This window comes from Phragmites australis, chromosome 11 (assembly GCF_958298935.1).
Source record: "Phragmites australis chromosome 11, lpPhrAust1.1, whole genome shotgun sequence".
In the NCBI taxonomy this organism is placed as follows: domain Eukaryota; kingdom Viridiplantae; phylum Streptophyta; class Magnoliopsida; order Poales; family Poaceae; genus Phragmites; species Phragmites australis.
The window spans coordinates 31,214,688-31,233,470 of record NC_084931.1 but is presented as its reverse complement, the minus strand read 5'-3'; the positions used below and the strand labels follow the sequence as shown (position 1 = coordinate 31,233,470).

Sequence of the window (18,783 nt, the reverse complement as noted above, 5' to 3'; positions counted from 1 at the left end):
ATATACTTTTAAAATTTATCCTCTATAACACTATTACAATATTCTCTAACATTATTATAATATTTTTTATTTTTTCTATATCTACCCGCTACCATATTTCCTACCTTCTATTAATATCATCTTCTTTTTATACCTATATCATCGTCTATAAACAGTAATACAGATGGGAAAGATAATACTCAAATTTGAAGTAACCTTTTATCTCTCCGCAACACTGGTGATACTTCAGCAGCCAAAACCGTCTCGGAGGAAGCCGTATCGGGTGCTGTAGCAGACGATCCTAAGACCCTGTTTTCTCTTTTGAAACAGAAGGCTCTCCACCCCAATGGGAGCCAGACAGTTTCTTGTATTGTTAGTTGAGGAAGGCCCGGTATATGGTATTATACTTGATGGAGGAAAAACATATTTTTTATAGTTGAGGGATGCAAAACGGAATTTTTTCCAAAATTTTAAAAATTTCTCTGTTCGAAGGAAGCTTTTAATCTGAATGTCCAGGGATGATCGGTGGCATAGGCCGTGGCCAGGAGATTTCCCGGCCCTGATTGCTCCCAGTTCGCGGCGAGCACCGGTCCGCTCCGCCTGGCCGCGTCCACTCAGACTTGGGAGTTACCTGGACGGCTGCCGTATCGTCGTGATCTGGACATCTGGTACCGTACGTGCCTGTGTCACGACGACTCGAAGCATGGAAAGGAAACCCATGCGACAAAGGACAGGACAGGCTTGGAAATCAAGAATACGAATATTTTTCCAAGCCTCAGCATGAATTAAGCTGCCTCCTTTCGCAGGCACGTTGCACACTGTCAACAGTTCAACACAAGAAAAGCAGCAGTACCCTTGACATGCTCTAGCAAGACAACCAGACAAGAAAATGCAGCTGGGGCCTGGGAAAGAATAATACTAGCACACAAAGGAACGTATCATGTGTGGCAGTTAAAACACAGCACAGATGGCCAAATAGGATTCAAGATTGTTCAACTCAATCCAAGCTCTCTCTCTCTCTCTCTAACATCAACAGCTCTCAACAAGCATGAGGGTGTCTCGGGGGTTTCGGAACCAAAACAAACCGGAAAACACTACAGCTATACATAACAAGACAGAAAACCCTATAAATAAGTCAACTCGCACCAGTTCATCGTCACAGATGAGGAAACACTTTTACATCACAAGCAAAACAATTGGAGCAAACTGCAAACGCCATCCACCCAAACGGTTGTGCTAATCAAACGGAGGATTTGGAGCTTGTTATTCAGCCTCTTCAACGTTTCCACTCAGCTTTCAATGGTCTCTCTGCAGATAGTTTAAAGACGACAAAAATAAAGTGAGAAATGTGATGAACAAGACTACTCTAAATATGTAAAGAACATTCAGAATTTCAGATAGACATAAAATCAATCTGATCAATTAAATGTTTAATTGATGAATTTTCATATGACCACTTACCCTTGGTACCATAATTTTCTCTGAGCCGATAAGTATGCGAGTCAAAATCTTAACAAGCACATATATACTGAAGCTAGAATGCAAGGAAACTCTTTTCTTCAATGTTATGTGACTAGGAACAAAGTGGGCATGAAACAAACAGGTAGTCTCATTTTAATCTAAATAAAACAAATGTGACAAGTACAATGTTAGTATAAAAAAACAAAATGACTTCTTTTTCTGTCAATTTATCAATCATACAAGTTTAGCTGTGTTGAGACTTGACGCTATCGGTTCATACAGCATTTGTTTATGTTGAAATAGCCTAATAGCGTAAAACATTCTATGCATATTTGAAGATAAGAAAATCAAGTGCATCATATGACAAGGCACGTATAGATATAGAAATATGAACATGAGTTTTCAAAGATTTATTTAATACTTACCACTCGCATCTCTTGATGACAGCATAGACTTGTCTCCTTTCACTCCATCTTTGCCACCAGTATGGGTTGGCCTTTGTGTGCGCGGAGAGTGCGAGCTCATCTTTCCGTTGGTAGAGGAAGGGAGGGAATGACGGCGAGTGAAGCCATTTTTCTCTGCTGAATCAGAGCTAAGTCTAGGAGAAATCTGCCCCCGCAGTTTCGCCTTTGCAGATTGTGTTGCAGCCATGTAGCTGGGCAGAGCTGGGGAATTTTTGGAGCCATTTTCTGGATATTCTGGCTTAGTTGAGAATGAAGACCTCCTCTTGCTGCTTTTAAGGCTATCAGTAGAAAGAGGCTCTTCTTTGGATCTCTGTTCCACATCATTCACTAAAGCATTTTCTTCGTAGTTAATGTCTTGCAGCGGCATAATTTCAGCTGCTCGAGCAACAAAAGCTGGTTCATCAACCTTTCCTTCGTTTGTAACTGGATGAGAAGCGACTTCCACATCGGGCTGGAGATCTGGTACCAGAATATCCATATTAGCATTATCCGACAGATTGCCATTCTGAGGCTCTTGATTCTCAGGGTAGATTGAAACTTGCTGTGCACTTCCTAGTGGTTTCTCACACTGGACCTCTTGACGATCAGGAATCTCAGTTGCTGGATTAGACACCTTTGAGGCTTCAGCCATGGAATTAGTAACCTTCCTAAGGCTACGTTTAACCTTCTCAAGTTCAGTTAACTGGCTATCAGGCACTGAATCAGCAGGAGAGCTAGTGAATTTCCTTGGGTTCCGTTTTGTATTTTCAGTTTCTATGGACGTGTTTGTTTGAGAAGGCTCAAATGGCATGGCAGAGTTCTTCCGAGCATTGCGCTTCAATTTTGCGGACTCTGTTTCCATCGCATAACTGGCCTTTCGAGTGTGTGGCTTGGCATCAGCGCCAGCAACTCTCTTTGGTTGTGAAATGGCCTTCCAGAAACAACTTATGGTCCATCTCTCCAACCAATTGAAGGCTGAATTAGGGTCCATCTCATCATACTGAAAGTGAAGAGCCTCAACCACAATTGGCGAGGATAGAAGCTATGGCACACAAAATAAACTGAGTTAGCATAAAAGGCCAAATAATATGTTCATAGTCTTTTGATTTGTATATTCTGAGAACAATATACCTTACGAGCAAATGCATTTGCAGTTAATTTCTCCTTCCATGCATCTGATTTAGCACCCTGCAAGAAGGTAATAATCATATATTCACCATTTTATGTCCCATGTTAAGTTACCAAACTGAAGTCACATGGGCCAATCGTGCAGTTTACTATTTCAAGAAAAAAAGGAAAGAGCATAAAAAAATATGGAAGATCCTACACAACATCTATATTTGCAACTGTAACAGTAATGTTTACTTGAGTTACTTATGAAGGTTGAATACAAACATGTAGATGTATAGACTCAGACATGTTTTCTGTTTGCTTTGCCCCATCCTAGATAGGAAGAACTTGCCATTGCTCATGTCCAAAGTGACCACAAAAGTTGCGATGGGGCCAGTGAAAAATACAGTTATATCTTTGATGCAAAGCAATTGTGACTAAGCTATTCAAGCAGGGAAGGAAACAAATATCTGAAGAAATACTATAATTTGGCAAGGAGAACAAGAAAGTTCCTAAATATCATTAGAGCTCAATCAAGCATGTAGCCATTTATTGATATGAGGAGATGAACCAAGTTTATAAGAAATAGCTGAGCAATAAAAATTTGTGCCATGTCTGTATTAGAATAATCCTTGTGTGTACTGTAGCAAACAGTGAATCACTGTAGCGAAGGGCACTGATTGCATCACCGCTGCTGCAGTACGCCGGCCCATGTATCAAACCGATGTACTGTAGCAACAGTGCCGGCTGCTGGGCCTATATAATGGGCAGCACCCCTGCTCAAGGTGTGGAAGCTTGTGGGCAAGCTCCTGGAGTGTGTAGTAGTGTGAAGCTATGAGTGTGTTATAGTGTGAAGCTATGAGTGAGTTGTGGCATGAAGTTATGTGTAGTAGTGTGAAACTATGTAAGCAAGTAGTGACTAAGTAGTGTGAAGCTACTGGATAAGAAAAAGTTCTTAGCTACTCGTGTGTTCTCTTATGTGAACTTGTGTGATTCAAGTTTGAGACAGCAAAAAAGAGAGGGATTGAGTGATTTGATCCCAACAGTCTGTGCTTTGAAGTTTACTCCAAGTATATAGTCTATAATATATCCTCGACATATTAGTTGTAGAATGGGCCAGGATTAGTAACGAAATTACCCCCGAGTTCTGTTGGGCAAGTCTCCAACTGGCTTGAACGGCAGCCCGAGAAAGTCTGACATTCCTACCACGGACCAGAGCTTGAAACTTCACAATCAACCATGTTGCACGGAGTGTTGAAACAGCTTGCCTCCTTACAAGATGCCCACGAATCAGCGCCTGAAGTCTTATGATTCCTTTCAATGCACGGAATGCTCGGCGTGCCTGACCAATACCATGATACAATTAGCACCAGACTAATGCAAGATAAAAGTATCTACAAAAAGAATACTTATAAATAGCTTTATTACAGCAATGAAGGGGAGAATATGATTCTGCACATGTACAACATTTGAAACGAAAGAAAACAGTGTCAAAGACTCAAAGTATGAATAAAATCGCAATAGTGCAATACAATGTTTTCCATTTCTCAGATCTTTTATTCTTTTTTTTTTTGGAAGTATGACTCTATAAGAGACTTGGCAGAGTACTTAAATAACCTCGGGACATGGCATGAACAGATAGCACAAGGAATTTTTACATCAATCTAAGCTATACCAAACAGAAAAGGATAATAGAAACATTACCAGATAACCCCGGAAGGCAGCTTGTGCCTTCACAGCCGCTTGCTCTTCCCTCAACCTCTCAGGGTCGTTAGACGCAACAGACCCGATAGTGCCCTGCTTCTCCAAATCTTGACTGACATCGCGCACTGCCGCTTCACCTTGCACGCTGGAATTCTCACCCTTTGCCACCTCCCGCACGGTCTCATTGTGGTGGGAGCTAACAAGCACTGGCTCCGAAATCACTGGAGAACTCTCAGAAAATGCAGGCTCCTTCCCAACAGCAGCATAGCCTTTGTTACTTGCACCCTTCTGCACGTATGGAATTTAAGGCATCAGTTGCAATAACAGATCCTCACACCATACCTGCAACTGCATAACTCGACTCCGCACTCAGAAAATTCAAAACTTGAAAAAGATCCGGTGATACACAAGAAGGGGTAACGCACCGATAAATCCTTCGCCTTAGTGGAGCCGGACCTCGATGATGACTTCTTCCCAAAGAGCACGGACTTGATCCATTTTGCTGGAGACTTTCCCATTGGAGCCTAAACCGCCGCGCACCGGAGGGTTCGGAGCCTGAAATAGAACCGCACATCAGGGCACAGATCTAAACCGCGACCACATTTCCTCTCTACACGAACCCAACAAGAAATGCCGCAACCAGCTAAAGCCCAGATTTTTACTACTCTACCAGTGATAGCAACCCTCGCAACACATCAAATAAATCCCCAGAAAAATCAGAAGAAAAAAAAGAAAAAGATCGACGCTTCAAGAAGGGCGCGGGAACTCCCCGCAAATGCAGAGACGCACGAAATCCAAGCAATAAAACGCACAAACCATAACAGAGACGCACGGAACACCGAGCCCTACACCCGCCAAACAGCACAGATCTGGAAGGCGGCGGCGGCCCGGAGGAAGCGCGCCGGATCTGAGGAAGCGTCACTCACCGGAGGAGACGACGGGCAGGAGGCGGCGGCGGAAAACCCTAGCTCCCTCTCTCTACCCGTCCCTCCCCCTACGCATCCATTCCAGAGATAGAAGAGCGGAAGTGTGGGAGGCTGCTTAGTGTGAGCAGCTCAGAGAGCAAGGAGACGGCGACAGGAGGAGCTGAGAAGCGCGGAAAAATAAATAAATAAATAAAGCGAGCGCGAGTGGAGCGGATCAGCGGAGAGTGTGACTGAGCCAGTGTGCGGGGCCCACCGCCCAACGGAACCGCTTCGCGTCGCCCGCTCGGACGGGTAACCCCCGCCTGCCCAGGTTGGACGGGCTTACCAACTGACATGTGGGCTCCACAAGACCATCACTTGGATACGCATCGAATGGCATGCGGGGCCCACCAGGGTTTATGTTTGGCGTGAGGCGTCGGTGGGGGGGTGTGCGGTGGGGAATTTAGGGTCTGTCGTTGATGTCTAACTTCGTCGTATCGCATCTTAGCCGTATCATGTATTTTTAGATATGTATTTAGTTTAATGCTATAATTATGGTTTGTTAAATTTTATTAGTTACATATCTCACATGTTATAAACTTATTTTCATGCTAAATTTTATCATAAGTGTAATATCTATTTTTTTAACTACACTTTTTATAACAATCATACATTTATGTGCAGCTGTTGTTTTGAAACTTTTTTTTAAGGCCTCGTCCTTTCTTACCGGCTAGCTGTCAGTTCGTCCCTATCCGCAGGGCGATTGGCCTTTCCTTGCGGTGGAGCGTATCACATATTAGTGTCGGTTTTCGTATGGACTGATAATGGATCGATGGCTTAGAAGCCGAAAGAAGCGTTAACAATGCAATCCGAACCGGCGCATTTTTTGAAAATCAGAGAATTTGGTTAGATTCAATCGAAGTTTATCAAAATTTTGAAATTAGAATTTGAATTTGATCAAAAACTGTTTGGTTTCTAAATGTGAACCAGACTAATTAACCCTAACCGAAAGAGGATTAGAGATGCACCAGAGGAGATGTTTATGAAAAAAAATTAGGTTTTTTTTGTCTCAAATGCAGTAATTGCTTAAACGAAAGGAAGATGCTTATTTCAGCGCCACTGTTTATATTATTGTTAACAAGATTGTTAATTAATTTAAACCCGTGCTATCTTTATTTGCATTAGAAATTATAATTTTTATGTAGATACTTAATACTATCTTTCTTTAAGCAACTAGCATGGTTTATGCCCACTCAGAGAGTAGGGCCCAATACAATGTGCGGCAATTAACGTCTTAAACCGCTGTTATGATAGTGTTTTGGTGCATAACGAAGCGCGGATCTCTTACTGGTTAAAAAAAAGGAAATTAAGCTACTCTCTCCTGCAACAAGCCAGCAACTAGTCTACTTGAACTTGTGTTACATTACATGTGCGCAATGAGCCAACAGGCAAGAAGGATCTGCTAATGCCAGCGAAGCAATTAAGGCCTAATCTAACCAAAGAGCAACCCACCAACTCTCAGGTCCAACAACATTAATCTACAAACCCAACGTTGACATCAAACAAGGCATAGCCGACAATCAGAGGACCTGCCAACTACCAGCAGGGGCCAAGCTAGATCCGGATCAAGTTCAAACATAGACTCATCAAAGTCCGGTGGCCTATAAAAACTATAAGAAAATTAAGAACACAATACAGGCTACGACCTGAGTTATACTTCCGACTGCCCCAGTGGAAGCTCCGCCCCTAACCACCGGCATCTCGTGCAGCTAGCCTTGGAGGGTGCTTGGTTGTATTTCCTTGGCCAGGCTCTGCAAAATCTTTTCGAGTGAGCAAGTAGTTGCCTGTTTGCTTTTGGGGCCTGGCTGAGCTAATGCAAAAGGACGGCTTGGGCCTGGCTCTGAAAAACATAGAAATCGGTTGTTTTCAGCGAGCAATCAAACAGCTTCCCTGCGCAGCCAAGCTACAGACATATAGACAGTGGTGAATCTAGGATTGAAGAAAGGGGTGCTAATTACTATATATTAAACTTTTCACTAATTTTTAATTTAAAGATATGCTACCCAAAGTATAATGTTCTTTATGGACGACGAATATTCATCACGTGTTAGGTAAAAATACATAAGGTGCTAGTTCGTTTTCAGTGAACCTAACATGAGCAGTTCATTTATACTACTGATCTTTTTTGCAATGGTCAGAAAGATGAAATACTCTGAGATTAACATAAGATTTTTCAGACGTTAAGGTCTAAAACGACATAAGGCATTCATTTTGGTAGCTTAATCAAAAGCGTTGTAATTCAAATTTCAGTAAGTTCTCAGATCTACTTGCTTACACCACTACAGTTGTATCTCTTTGGAACATCTGAATCTGTAAATGTCTAGACAAACATTCGCTGAAACATAGAGAACCTTTACAGTATACTATGATATTAGATGATAGAGAGTATCATTGTTGTGATCCAACCGTCCATTTTAGTAGGTATTATTGTAATTATCTTGATACCTTTAGGGGTAATTACGTCATTGACTGACCGGACTTCGGACCTTCGCCATCCATCATCGACCGACCGACGGAGGGTGGAAACCCTAATAAAGGAAATGAACAGAATAAGTGAAAGCTTATCCAAAGAATAAATTAACATTTTAATCTTCCCTAATTAAACATATAATTTACAAGTTTATCATGGTTTTTTTTCCAATCCTACCCTTATGATACCCATGATACTCTTTAATGATACCCATGATACTGACGGATGATAGAGTGTTATTGGGCTAATCTAAACCACCGGATGAAGAAAATGGACGGCATACACTCATTTAGGTGTACTATAAAAGTCCTCGAAACATAACAGTTCACAAGCCTTTCACATAGAAATTAACTACTTTCTCGTAAGCAACGCAAAAATACCATATCAATTGCTTAACATCATCTAAAAGAATTAGCTAAAGCATGAGCTATGATGATATCCCAACCACTCACATCAGAAAATTAACAATATCAGACAGAAGTACAGAACAAAGAGCAGAGCAAAGCGAAGTCTGACCATGCAAGAATGTAGAGAGGTTCCCCTTGAGCATGTACGAAGTGAGCAGTTTCTCTCCCTACGGATTTTCTCTCTCTGTGTTTCCCCCAAACAAACAGTACCCTTGCGCGGGGGGAGCCTGCAACTGCAGGGGCAGCGCCGACGTCGGTCGTCGGGGGCTCGGGGCACTAAGGCGGAGGGAAGCTGGCCAGCCGATGCCGGGTGATTGGGGAGGCTTAGGGGTTGGGGGCGGCCCGGCGGAGGAGATCCGGGAGCCTGCACGCTACAGGGTGGCATCATGAATCAGGGATAGATGAAGAGGATCTGGGTCCACAAGCCTGTAGGGCACACAACGAAGGTTACAGGATAGCGGGCGATAGCTTCAGGACCAGAGCCAACGGGATCTGCCGATTGCCGCCAACCGAGACCGAGAACGTGAGAAGGGCGTTGTCTCGCGATCCGCCAGCAATAGGGACGCAGGCTCGCTCGCTGCTCACAATCGCAGGACCCAGGAGCACGAGTTGATGTTGTCTGGTGGTCTCACGGGCTCATGGCCTGAGCTTTGCCGCTTTGGGAAGAGGTGCTAAATGGGTTTGAGAAGGTGTTATCTATTGGTTACATAGGTCAATCCCATACTAGAGCCCCTACTATGGATAGTGGGTCCACTCCTATATAGAGACATCAAATAATATATATTATATGTACATAATTTGGCTTGTACAAGTCCGACGCTACGGACATGTAACCAAATACACACTTCTTATGAAGTATGCTTAGTTGGTTAGGGTTCTTACGGTGGAACTTGCTCATCCGGGTTTGATTTCTTTGACTCGGGATGACTATTTGTATTTTCTTAGAATTAATCTTAAAAGTAATAGTATACACACACGATTACATTAAACGATCAAAACGCGTGTTGCGCTAGGTAAGGTTATATCTTCAATCTAATTTAAATATGAGAGCACGAGTACGATGCGCCTAAATAAGTGAGTGGATATGTGCGTACCAGTAATACTTGAAAAAACACAACTTCTTGACTCGTCTGCGGCGATATCACGTCATCCCGGGCGTGCCGCATGCTGCCCAAACTGATTATAACTATATACCAATGCACGCTAATTAGATCGCTAATGACAATAGTCAGAGAGACTAGACATGCGTAATGCACGGTGCACCATCCAACCATCATAAAAGCATTCATCCACGGAAAGGTGCCCCGTGGTTGGTGTCAATGCCCTTTCTTGATTTGATAGCGGCTAATTGTCCTATGTGACTACGTGCACGAGCATAGTTCACAAATTCGTTTGGGCACCAGAAATTGAGACCTGCTGGTTTTCTGAAATTTATGAATATGATAAAAATTGTTTAAAATTCAGTGAGAATTTAATCAAATTTGTAAATCGAGGAAAAAATATAATGGTAACCGCTCGACTGAATTGCACCAAAAACAACCACATTTTCCGCATACCGACCACATTTTCCACAGTAAACACATTTCAAATGAATTTATCGAAAATCGGTCTAATTTATTGATTTACCGAGCGTATTTTCCAAACTGCAATGAAGTAATAAAAAACCAAAAATGGCTTAAACTTGTAAAATCAATAACTAATTCATCTGAGCTTCAAATCAATTCAAACAAATTTTGTTAGTTTTCTTGTAACATGATCTACATGATAAAAGTATTTATACTCATAAAAGTTTTGAATATTTTTGTGAGAAAAAATATTTGCTAAACCTAGTTAAATACATAGTTAACTCTTTGCTAATCCAAAAATCATGAAACCAATTTTATTAGTATTCTTGCGTGATCCTATGTATTTTAAAAATGCATGAACTCATGAAATGATTATTGTAAAATGCAAGATTGTGTAAATGTGTTGCAGCTAGATTAATTCATAACTAACTCATCACACCTCTAAAATTAGTGAAACCAATTTTGTTAGTTTACTTATACTATGATTTATGTAGAAAAAATAATAGTAGACATAAAAAGTTAAATATAGTGTTATTTCTTACCATATTTACTTTATGCTTATGAACTTTGTAAAATCGTCGAGGAATTAATAAAACTCTAAATGAAGTGAAACAAATTTTAAAGATCCTCTTAAGATACACTCTACACAAAAAAAACTATGTATTTACTTGTTACACTTTTTTTAATGTAATGGGCCAAATCATCCGGTTTATACGATATTTTTCTTTTTTTTCAAACTTTGTCTCCATGAAATATGATGCAAATGACATTATTTTTGAAAATATTTTTCACAGAAGATCTTAGAATTGTCTCCAATATTTTTTAGATTTTTTGTGGTTTTTTTTTGAATTTTTGAATTCAAATTCAAAACTCGGTCAAATTACGAATTTGTTACTGACCAAATTGGCCGATATTTGCAAATACCGAGTGGTTACCGATGAATTTGTTAACCCTGGCACGAGCAACACGGATTAGATGTAAAACTCTTAGCACCCTATGCATCTCTTGCGTCGATAAATACCCCCATGTGATTCAAAATATAAGCGTATTAGGATTATAAAAACTTAAACTTTATAAATTTTAATCAAGAATTAGTCCAATTATGTGTATATTTAGTGTACAAAAGATATATCAGTGTATTCATATATTTTAACAAGATATAGATTTTATAGCTATTGATAATTTATTGTAAGAAAAATTAATGAAAAAAATTCTCAAATCATAATACGAAGAAATAGAAAGAATCATATTTTCCTCTACGACTAGTACTATACAACATTACATTTTTCTTTCTCGAGGCTTTTTTTCTTTTCCCTCGATACTTCGTTAGGTGGAGTTCTCGTGTAAGCTCGATCCGCACGATTTATTTCGACAAAATGCAAGTCAACCATTCAGTCTACTTAACAGTATTTTTTCCCTTTTGGTTCAAGGGACTGTATGAAATGTAGAAACTTGACAGGAATTTTTAAATAAATTTTACATGAGAAAAGACTCGATTCGCAGGGGAATCGAAAGTGCTTTCAGTGTTCCAAACGGCCGTTGAGCTGTTGCTATTAGTTTTCCGACGTAGAGTCTGGGCACGGGCAGGGAGCGTTTGGCCATGTCTTGTCCATGACAGATCGGTGGATCACGTGACGGGACGTACCGACGGAGACGCGTGATGTGGTCGAGCAGACGAGACGATGCGGATGTGACTGAGAATGGCTGCACGTCACATGACGTCCCGCCCAAGACAACGAGACGTTCCGGTACGTGTCACGTACCCATTTGCAGTGGCGAAACTAGCGCCCGCCCAGGGGTATATACGCACCTGGTGCGCCGCGACCTCACCTGGCTGTCGGCCCCCGGTTACGTACGGGCTTGTTTGGTTGGAGCCCTGAGTACGCCTGGCAAAAAATGTTCATGGGAGCAGAGAAGCCTCGAAGTTAACGATTTTTTTGACTGGCCAGACGAGTTTGAAGAATGGTTGTTTGGTTAGAAGACTATGTCGGGTGTTAGAGCAGCTCCAGCAGGTCCGATGATCATAGCTATATTCAGCTGTTCCATATAAAAAATCAGATCCAATAGATTAGGTAACACACTGGTTACTCCTGTAGTAATAGACTGCTTATTCCTGTAACAGTAGCTAAATCTATCGACTAGGTCATTATCTTTAGCTAATCCCGAGCAAGTCGTTATTTTCCCTGCCTCTGTTCCCTCCACCAAAATCAGTTGTAGCGCTTCCATCCCCACTTCCCCTTCCCTGTCTCTGTTCCTACACTTGTTGGATCCTCCTATGACGTCGGCTGTGCTCTGCCCTCCTGCGACGGTTGCCCTTCTCTCATGCGACAACCCAGGGAATCACGCGTGGTAGGGGTGTCTGTCTGCTCCTACTGTCGGGCCTTGCGGTTGGGTGGCGCTCGAGAGACGACCGACGCGTACCATGCCTTTTTTTGCCGGCCCCTGTCATTATGTCGAGCGGAGCGCTCGGCCATTAGCGTGGTGGGTGTGGTGCGCTCGACCGTCAGCGTGGTGGGCGTGGTGCAGCAGTAGCAGCTCGCCTGCACAGAGATGAGAAGCATGTATTCTTTTGTGGATTGAGGAGAAAGTGACATCAATTTGTGTGGCTTGAGTGCTAGATTGCGACTGTAAGATGTTCGTTGCATAATTTGATTGCTAGATTGAGCTATTGCCTGCTGTCAATACTAGAGTATAACTTTTAGGTTTTGTGCATTGCAAGTGTTTGATGAAATATCACTATGAATACAGAACTGAATTTGTTTCTTGCATGTTGAATTTGGTGGGTAATATGGAGCAGTATGTTAACCTTTTAAGTCAATGAGATACTGGTTGGGATGAAAATCTAAGTTGGCATGTAGTTGAGGAGCAAGCAACATCAATTGAAACACCTCCTTCGTCCACGGGACCAAACAACAGAAGATCTAAAAAAATTGCGAGGAGGAAGATAAGATATTGATGTCAGCATGGCTAAATATAAGTATGAATGCAGTCTAAGAGACCAACAATCTCGCCCTACTTATTAGAAGAGAATTCATTCGTACTTCCACAAGCACATGAACTTTGAATCAGCCGTAATCCAATCTCACTTCAGAACTGTTGGGGTGATATTCAAAAAACTATTAACAAATTTGCTTCCTGTGTTGATGAGGTTACAAAATGAGATCATTACTAGACGACGCAATCGCTTGGGTTGAGTTATGTATTATATTGCATCGACTAATTATCTTGTATTTTATAGGTGATGTATTGTAAGAACCACTAATATGTTGTGAGAACTTTTTAGAGACAATTACTTGTGTGCCATTAAAAAAAAAGATCGAAATCACTTTTGAGCCACCAGAAATATACTCGTCCCGTATGTACCACTGAGCAATATTTTTCTGCCCTCACACGCCACCACTGTGAACTCCGTTACGTCAAATGACTATTATGCATGTACTCATTGTAGCTATACCACAGGTTAGTCGTTTGTGGTAAATGTTTAGCAAAAGTTTGTGGCAATATTTAGTTTGTAGCCAACAGTGGGTATAGTCACCTAAACAAATTAGAGTGGTGAGGATACCTTCTCTTATCATTAATTATGTGGTAACTGTTTTTACAACGTGTGTGCTTGTATGGTAACTGCTCATATAACGTGTGTGCTTATGTGATAACCGATTTTTTCTAATGTCACATAAGAAATTACCTCAACTTTTTAATATGTGTTTATTGAACTAAGTATTACGTTGTGAGAACTTTAACCGTCATGTGTTATGAAACTTTTAGGTAGTCGCTAGAATAAAGTTGTTGTAAGAAACAACTGTTACGAATAAAATATAGTATGCGAGATATGGAGAGTGGTATTTAGCTATTCTGCTGGAGTGTGCAGCAATATGAAGAGAAAATCTTTTGTAGTTGATAGTAAATAGAGATATGGCTAATCAAATTTAACTAGTATGCTAGAGTTGCTTTTAATAAGAACTTATGCCATCTAATCCGGTATTAATCATCTCTACTGATGCTATGCTAATCACTTGTATGCACCAGAAGTCCCAAAAAAAAAAGTGCAGGAGCAAGACAACCTATACTAATCACCAACCAGGCTCGGGCAGCATGATCAGCGCTCAAGGTCACAACTAAACAAGTACAGGCACATCATAGCCACCTCTCCAACCAGACAACATCTTCCTAGGGTTGCAACCATAGGAGCCACACCGGGGACAGCCACACCATTTGTGCCGCCCGGCGCGCGCTGTTACGATTGATCGGCGGGGCCGGGTGCACCGCGCACGCGACAGCGGCATGCCCGTCCGTGCTCTTAAAGATTCCAATTCCTAAGACAGTCGGCACGGGCGGAAGATAGGAGGAGTACGAAACTTCAGACCGTGAATCCACCATCGAATGCCTGAATGGAATAGTAGCGTTTTTTTTTTTGTATGTACTGAACAACTTGTACATCGCTTAATTGGAAGCTTGAGCTGTCAAAAACTCAAAATGCCTGAAGGTTGATGGAATCGTTAAGGACGATGAATCATATGCAAAGAAGGTCAATAACAAAAAGGGAAACGCAACCAGCTTGCAAGGAAAAGCTACCGGACCCAAAGTTGGATGTTCTATGGAGCAGCAGTATCTCTTTTTACGCAAGAAAGAACCAACGCAATCCACCTAAAGCAAACATTTGTTTTGGCATTGATTTTCTGTGCCACCCGGGTCGACCAAACGCAGCAAATGGTGCTTGGGAATTCAGATCATGAACGCGCATGTCAATCCTCACGGAGCTGAAGCTTGTGTGATGCCAGGAAGAATCTCGTGGTGTTACTACTAGTTCGATCGAACATAAAAAAAATGAACGATACGTAGGAGTAACTACATGTTCAATTAATAAAGTAGAAATAGGTATTAAAATTCGAGGAAGAGAAGATTAAGATCCCTTTGATCTAACATTGTGAAATTGAGTGATCCCACGTATATCTACAATCAACTGAGCTAGATTAAGATCCCTTTGATCTAACATAAAACCAGATGTGGAGGAATAATCTATGATAATGATCTTAGGTATATCGTACGACGAGCGTGTTAATCTACGTTTTCTGTAGGTGTATATAAAATTGGACTCAAGAACACAAGAATTTATCTAGTTTCGAACCTTCCGAGAGATCGTAACCATACGTTCTGTTTATTATCTTATAAATTAGGTAAAATTACTACAGAATATCATACTCTCTACAAGTTGAGTCTTCGTCCCTTATATACCAAGAAAAAAGATACACAAACAAACAGACTATGTCAAACCATATAACAAACTTACTACTCTTAGCCCATCATGATGTCGGATAGGCATGCCTGTTTTTCTCTAGTCGTCTTGCCCGTCTTGTACATCACCGAACGCCGTCATGCTCACCCGTCAGACCATTCCACGACATTAAATGCTACTGGATTGGTTACTGCAACTCCACATCACTTTACGACCATGGCTCGTCGAAAGCAAGCACTTAAGGAAGGAAAAAACACTTGAATAGATAACAATTAAATAAATATTTTGTGAGGATTTGCTCTGCGACAAGCAATGGCTGATCGTAAGATCTTACTTTATGATTAGGAGCTAGTCGCATGAGTCTTACCCTAATCACGCGATACAACCATGATCTTGATAATATATGGTGCCGGCTGACACTTAATAGCGCAGAACCCGCCTTACGAGGCACCTCATACCTATTATACCGACACCGGGCATATCCTACCAGAGATGTCGAGTTGAAACCTCTTTCTCGACTTTACAAAGCTAAACCACAAAGAACTGTAGTCGAATGATTGTAAACTCTACACACGAAGTGGTGGTTGGCCCTTCAGGGTTTTCCGATGAAGAAAACACCTAAGCAGATTCCTGTTCCTAAACCATGTACTTATCCGGGAGACATCATCACCAACAGTGCTATATACCGGAGAGACAGGTCAATAAATAAAGTGGCGAACTGGAAACTTGCCGGGCATTGCTTCCCTGGGGTTGAGCCGTCGTGTTCATCCAGAGGCGGAATCGGATGAGGTCGAGGCGCAAGCAAGCCCCGGTTTATTGGCACATGGCTTGGGTGGTTGTGCATTCTGTAATGGAGAAATGGACCAAGGGGGGCCCTATTCTTCTCGCTGTGATGAACATATGGCACCTTGCTATTCGAACTACTCGGAATGCAAGTGGGTGAAGAAAAGCGTTTCGCCGAGAAGACGAGCAGCGCACACCAACTGCATTGACGAAGTGCGCGGAGCTGGCGCTCATCCAGGATGGGAATGCTACCATTTTCCTGCTCCTGGGGGTTCGCCGCTGTACCAGCAATTGCTCACCGAGCGTGGGATCGATCGGGGCGCGGCACCGGCGCGCCGGTCGCCAACCGCTGCGAGGTGACGGCGTGGCGCGTCCATCGGCTTCATTCGGGCGACAATGCGTCGGTGAGGCAGGTTCGGGACAGAGACGTCCTGCGAGCAAGCAGAAGAACCTTGTTAAAATAGTGTGAGCCAGAAAGATGGAGAACAAAAAAGAAGGTTGCAACAAACAGCGAGTTATAAAAAACCTGCAATCCACAGATGGGCCTAATTGGTGCAGAACAGGAGGAGGCGCTGGGGGAGAGACAGAAACCATCCGTCCGTATCGGAGGGTGAATCTGCGAAAAAGGTCCTGCTTCACCTGCGACGGCAACTGTGCGCCCCAGCTCCGAACGGCCGCTTGACGAGAGTGCCAGGCAACGGGCGGATGGCCGGCGAATGGGCGGGCGGCGCAGGAGGGACGAGAGCGCGCGCTAAACCATTCGCCCATATACAGGAGGGCTAATTTGTAAAATAACAGGGGGTAGAGTGCAAAAAACCGCATCGGAAAAAACTGGATCGCGATCCAGTTAGGGGCTATTTCGGAAATATTTCTGATCGCCGAGCGCTCGAAAACCGTTGGATCATGCCGTGCGGACAAGATCGACGGGCGCAAATTGCAGATAGACCCTTCCTTTATTCAGTTCTTTCTAGACTTGCCCTTTTCACCTTCCTCCCGTCGACACGGCGGCGGAGCCCCGGCGAGCCCCCGCAGCGGCTGATACGGGATCGGAGACACACCTCAACTGAAATTCGGGGAGTATGCCTCCTACCATTTCAAATCTGAAACGGTTTGCCCTGACGAGCGCGAAGGCGCCGGCGTTCGCTGCCGCAGAGGCGGCGAAGATGTCGGGCTATGGACTGTGGTGGTTTGGTCTCCGAGTACGGTGGTTTGTGTTGAGAAACCATTGCTATCAGGTGTAATCTAACGATTCCTCAAGAGAATAATTGTAAAAGGAAACACAAGCGTAGGGAAAAAATCTATCTATTCTTTATTCATCTGTGTTTATAATGAGGGGTACTGCCCTGTATATATAGTGCTAAAAAACACTAAGAGATAAAATCAAATCTTTCAAAAGATCGAGACGAGCCTACATTCGATTGTAAAACTCCATATTTCGTAACAGTTTGGTCTCTGACTAATGTGCTGCAGCCGCGCGCGTTGCGGCACACACGGAGCAACCGAAACACCTGGGCGTCACCAACTGCCCAGGCGCAGGCGGCTACGGTGGGCGTGGGGAGACTGTGGTCGGTGAGGCCACACCTAAGGGATTCCCTTCGCGGGCGAGATTCCTGTCCTTAAGGGATTTTTTTTTCACTTCAATGCTCCAACGATTTTCTTTCATGGTTCCCTTCACGACGGGATTTTCATAGTCATTCCCTTCAGGACAGGATTCTCTCTCCTTCCACTTCGCGATTCCCCTCGAAGGGAAGCTGTTGTGATAGCTATGTTATGTTCATCTTCAACAACCTGATGACCGCACTACCGAGAGTAGAAGGGAGAGAGGGGGGAGATGGATGGGTTCATACCTGAGACTCCAGTGGTTGGAGTAGGGTTGCTAGAACCCGCCATCTCTGCTTCGTCGGTGGAGCTCTGCGCTAGGGCAGCGACGGTCGGGGCAGAAGGGCTCGCCGGCGTCCGACGATAGTGACGTAGGCGCACGTAGTCCAGGGCGTGACGCAGAGGGCCAGGTGGAGCTTCCCGTCGGCACAGCGCCCCCTCCTCTAGATCGGTTAGGGTTTAGGTGTCGGTGGGGTGACTAGCGGCGCGGTGAACCTCGTGCCGAGCGCCCCGGCCCCCCACCTCTTTTTATAGCGCTGGCGACGGGGGCCCACCAGCCAAATTGGGCTGGACGCCCCCGATCAGGGCGCGGGTCAAGGTTCTAATTAAGCCGTTGGGCTTAATTAGTGAGAGATCAGTCTAACATGTTGGAGATAAGAGAAAATAAAGTGAATGGGAACAGGAAAAAGAATCAAGAAGGGAACGAAATAAAGGGAATATGGTTGAGGATGGTCTGACGGCACTGGCCGAGGAAGCAACAGCAGAGCAGGTTCTACTTTAAAAGCTAACACTTGTTAGGACCTGTTTTTTAGCTTCTGCTTTTGAGTTTTTATAAAAAACTATGCTTTTGATTTGTCTGAAAAACTATTTTTAAAAATAAACTGTTAGCTTCTACCATAAATTTTTGGTTTCTTATCACATAACTTCTCAAAAAAACGTCTAAAAACATCTCTCAGCGAGCTTCTGGCTTTTCCAAAAACCACTTATACAGAACCCCGTTTGTTCTAATTTCTAGCTTCTGACAGCAGCAGAAACAGAAACAGAAGCAGTAAACAATCAGAGCC

The 18,783-nt window shown here is 43.1% G+C and overlaps 1 protein-coding gene across 1 annotated transcript; it reads right to left on the bottom strand.

Moving 5' to 3' along the window:
* Window positions 1-869: 869 nt before the first annotated feature.
* LOC133884735 (protein IQ-DOMAIN 31-like) lies at window positions 870-5,800 on the bottom strand. Its single transcript, XM_062324276.1, has 7 exons — window positions 5,624-5,800; window positions 5,123-5,252; window positions 4,698-4,985; window positions 4,132-4,335; window positions 3,015-3,071; window positions 1,866-2,925; window positions 870-1,287 (listed from the first exon to the last, which is right to left on the bottom strand). Exons 2-7 carry the CDS (start codon window positions 5,213-5,215, stop codon window positions 1,256-1,258), a joined length of 1,734 nt encoding a protein of 577 aa, XP_062180260.1. The 5' UTR covers window positions 5,216-5,252; window positions 5,624-5,800; the 3' UTR covers window positions 870-1,255.
* Between the last annotated feature and the right edge of the window lie 12,983 nt (window positions 5,801-18,783).